Source organism: Chiloscyllium plagiosum, unplaced genomic scaffold (assembly GCF_037043375.1).
Source record: "Chiloscyllium plagiosum isolate Xiang-an unplaced genomic scaffold, Cpla_swu_hap1 HiC_scaffold_33, whole genome shotgun sequence".
NCBI classification, from domain to species: domain Eukaryota; kingdom Metazoa; phylum Chordata; class Chondrichthyes; order Orectolobiformes; family Hemiscylliidae; genus Chiloscyllium; species Chiloscyllium plagiosum.
Window position 1 is genome coordinate 7,126,024 of NW_028270171.1, and position 4,693 is coordinate 7,130,716.

The window sequence follows — 4,693 nt, forward strand, 5'->3', positions numbered from 1 at the left end:
AATCATATTGCTGTAGGTGAGTCTGGAGTCCCATGTAGGCCAGCTCAGGTAAGGACAGCAGATTTCTTTCCCTGAAGAGCATATGTGTACCATTTCGGGATTCTCCCTAACAATGGACAACAGCTTCATGGTCACAGAATGTGGTGCTGGAAAAGCACAGCAGGCCAGGCAGCATTCAAGGAGCAGGGGAATTGATATTTGGGGTATGAGCCCTCCATCAGGATGAAAGACTGATACCCGAAATGTCGACCCGAGGGCCAATGGGCCTATACTGTGCTGTAATGTTCTCCTGCTCCTTAGATGCTGCCTGACCTGCTGTGCTTTTCCAGCACCACACGTTTTGACTCTGATCCCCAGCATCTGCATTCCTCACTTTCTTCTCACGGCTTCATGGTCTTCATTGACTGGATTCCAGATTTTATTGAATACAAATTGCACCAGCTGCAATGGCTGGATTTGAACATGCCCCCCCGGTCTCATGCTGATGGCATTAGGTCATCACCTTCACTGCCTTAGACCGCGGCTAACTGCCGTCAGCATCTCCATCCACGTATACAGGATGGTGAAAGAAATGGAGATAAGCATGAGGTGGAAGGTACATGTGGCGATAAAGTACTGCAAAGCACCTAAATACAAAAGTAGCATCATGGGAAACCCTTACTATTGGTTTGCCGAACTGACTGAGGAGAAAAATATTTGGATGTGGAGGAGGGTGAAGGTGAAGCATTTACTTCAGTCCACTTTCACTTCACAATGCCCCGTCTAAATTGATGAATGGAGCACAGTTCCACAGACTCCACTCCTGCCACTATCTTAACCTGGCTGATGTTGAGGATTACCTGTCTAGGTTATAGAGAGGCTTAAAAAGAGGAGTTTATTTCAAATAGTGAACATTATGGCTGTATTCAGCATTGTCCAAGCAGCCACTCTTGCAGGTTCTCACTTTGTAGGGTTAAACTTCCCCCGTGAGTTTAATGTAGTAATTGCAGATTGGAGGGAGGGCCTAGGTCTGTCACATGTTAATACTACTGTGACATTCCACAAATTCACCAAGCTTTCAAATTACCGAAATCTGGAAAGCTCTAATGTAGACAAAAAATTCCAACCTTGCAGATTGGACCCTAATATTGACAGGACAGTATCGTCAACACTTCAAGCACAGCTTTATGAGCTATAGAGATAAGCCTCCAGGCTTTGTTTCGAACAAAACCAGCAAGTTTAATACAGTTGTGATTTCAGAGAGAACTTACTCTGAAACTTGCTCTAATGGAGGATGCAAGGAGTGGGGAAGTTGGTTGTGGATTTGAAAAACCAAAACAACTGAAGTTGTAATCTAACTGGTGACGGTTGGATAGTGTTAGCACAGTTATTGCCAATGGCACTGGCCCTTGTACTTGTCTACTTAGGAAGACGTTTGTAAAACTCCTCTTGAAGATCAGAATCTGGTTGTGCCAGTCTCCCACTGTAATGGAGAAAACATTTACTCCATAAACTCAGCTCTGTACTTGACCTTATACCCACACCACATATTTGGTGTCAGATGAAGTAAATTGGTTTGGATTTAATTACTGATCTGGATCAAGAGATCCTCTGATAGCAAGTCACAGCACAAACCTATATACACAGTTTGACCTACTAGTCAGCAAAAATCAATCCAACAATGAGCAGTTTATTTACAGTTGGTACATTCCATAATCAAGCCCAGGACAGTGAGCTACTTCTACAGCTTCAGATTCTGTAGATCTCATTCAGAGAGAAAAACAACAAAGTATTGCTCCCTACAGTCCGTTCAGTCGCTCTCCCCCAGGGTGAGCCTGTCAAACAGGTACTCTCCCAGGCCATTCTCAGGGGCTCCCAGTCTCTTCAGGTTGGTGATGTGATCTCCCAGCTTCTTGATCATCTTCACTTGCTCATCCAAGTAGTGCCTCTCCAGGAAGTCACACAGCTGGAAAGCAAAGAGGAAAACGGATTACATCAAGATCAAATATACTTTTCACCAAGAATGGTATTCCCATCAATATGGGGAATGGACAGTTAAGTGACAGATTGCTAGAGAGTCTCTAGAAAGTGCTCAGATGTTGGCAACACCAGAAGCGTGGTCCACTCCCATACTGCGCTCACTACAATTTAGATAGAAATCAGAGGCTAAAGGGTCAAGTGTCTTATTCATTTAAGACAAGAGCCCAGACATAAATACATTAAAAACTCACATGAGGGTCCGTGTGGCCAGAGGAGAGTTTGTGCAGATCCAGCAGACTCTGGTTCACATCCTTCTCCATCTGCAGAGCTCTCTGCATTGCCTCCAGACCATTGCCCCACTCATCCTGCTGTGGTTTCTGAAATTAAAAAGTGATCAAGTGTGATACTTGGATGTAGAGTGCCCAAATGTTTGGATTTTGGGCTGTGTGGGGTTATTCTGGAGGTATAGGGACAATTGGCATGTTAAAGTCACCAAGGAATGACAGTGGATGAGTGAATGGTCAGTCCATGGATGATATGTTAGTTTAAGAGCAGACATCACTCAGTGTTCCTCAAATGGGAGGACCAGTGTAATGTGACTGGCATTGAAGGTTACTGGACACCAAACCTTTGTTCCACGTTCAAGACTGCATACTCAGTTAAACACTAAGCACAGCCTTATCTTTACGATACCACAGTTGGTTTTAGTCAAAAAACTAGTGCATCCATATTCTTGATCAAATCATCTGAGCCAAGGCAGTGGACAAAAGATCACCATTATAACTAAATCCTACACACTTGTCCTCCCTTTACACCAAGGCTCAATTTTAGCTGTTAATCCCCATGGATGGAGAATTTAGTCTTCACAGGATAAGCAATAAACCTTTGTAAAAATTTCAATTACAAAACAAAACTCTAACCTTGACATCCTGCAGGAGGACTCGGCCTCCACGTTTATTCTGGAATGCCATCAGTTTCTCAGCGTGTTCCCGTTCCTCATGGGACTGCTCCTTGAAGAACTCAGCAAAGTGACGCAGGGCAACATCATCCCGGTCAAAGTAAGAGGACTGGGGAGAGAAGTTAAATAATCAAGACTTAATTTCCTTCTTGCTATGCTTGATCTGAAAGAGTGAATGCAAAATGCATGAAAGTGTGTACAACTATCCCTTCCCCATTATGTAGGGTTTGAAACCACAATCTGACATTCCACATCTGCATCGCCATCAGTCAGAATGAAGACACTAAGTCTATCTGCAGGCAGTGGGGGAAGCATTTCAAGAAGAGGCTCTACTCTATTCTAGATATTTACTCCATTGAATCCAAAAAACCAACCAAACAGATTATTCTGTCCAACAATCCTTGCTGTGCAGACATTGGAGCTCATACCATATCTCAGAATAAAATCCCTACAGTGTGAAAATTGGCCTTTTGGCCCAACAGGTCCACACCAACCCTCCAAAGGGCAACCCACCCAGGCTCCTGTTACTCTACATTTACCCCTGACTAATGCAGCTAACCTACACATCCCTGAATACCATGGGCAATTTAGCATGGCCAATTCAACCTAACCTACAAACCTTTGGATTGAGAGAGGAAACCAGGCCACCCAGAGGAAAACCCACAGAGACACAGGGAGAACATGCAGACTCCCCACAGACAGTTGCCAAGGCTGGAATTGAACCCAGGTCCCTGGCACTGGGAAACAACAGCACTTACCACTGAGCCACCATGCCAGCCCAATATGGAATATGGCTGCACAAGACAGCAACTCATGCGTGGAGAGAATCACTGACTAGACCAGCCTTTATTGCCCATCCTTGATGACCCAGAGGGCAGTTAGGAGTCAAGCACATTGCTGTGGTTCTGGAATCACAGGTAGGCCAGACAAGGAGAGGATGGCAGTTTCCTTCCTTAGGAGGGAGATTAGGGAACAGACAGGAGTTTTACAACAACTGATTCATGATCGACTCTTGATTGAATTGGAATTCAATCATTTGCCTTAGTAGGAATTGAACTCAAGCCCCCAAAACATCACCTGGGTCTCTGGATTAACAATTCAGCAATAACACCATTAGGCCATCACCTCCACTCAAGTGGATTAGGACATCTTGAGGGATATAAGCATACCTGAACTGTGCTAACCAAAATGGGTTTAAGCAATTTAGCCTTAAACCAATTAAGCAGGAATAAGATATCTTGAGTCAGCAGGATTCTTGGTATTTCACTTTGGGATTGTATAAGAATTGACTAAAACCTTACACTGCTCAGTCAGCCCAAGTAAACTTGCCACAAGGATGTGACCAGCTTCATACACTGGATTTGCAAACTCAGGCAGATGATTTAAAGCTCATTTTAGATATTTTTTTTTGAATCAACTTCAGAAAAAAAAAGGGTTATTACATAACTAAGCCAGAAGTCCCACTTGCTCTAGCAAAGTATTCTAGAACTATATCAGATATCATTGAGTAACTTCCATATTCAACATGGAAAGGCTGTTATAACAAAGTCTATTCACTTAGCACATACTCTTAAATACTGACTATTTGAAGATTCAGTCAAACACAACCTCCCAACAAAAAGACAGTTTAAGTACAGTTTACTAAACTCAAACTTTTAGGAACACCAGGCTCACCATGGAGAGGTAAACATAGGAGGAATAGAGCTCCAGGTTGATCTGCTTATTAACAGCATCCTCACAGTCCTTGTGGTAGTTCTGACACACTTGGGAGGCCAT

The 4,693-nt window shown here is 43.5% G+C and overlaps 1 protein-coding gene across 1 annotated transcript; it reads right to left on the reverse strand.

The window, feature by feature from the left end:
* Positions 1 to 1,784: 1,784 nt before the first annotated feature.
* Positions 1,785 to 4,693, reverse strand: LOC122564760 (ferritin heavy chain A-like). Its single transcript, XM_087978085.1, has 4 exons — positions 4,592 to 4,693; positions 2,880 to 3,026; positions 2,211 to 2,336; positions 1,785 to 1,945 (listed from the first exon to the last, which is right to left on the reverse strand). Exons 1-4 carry the CDS (start codon positions 4,691 to 4,693, stop codon positions 1,790 to 1,792), a joined length of 531 nt encoding a protein of 176 aa, XP_087834211.1. The 3' UTR covers positions 1,785 to 1,789.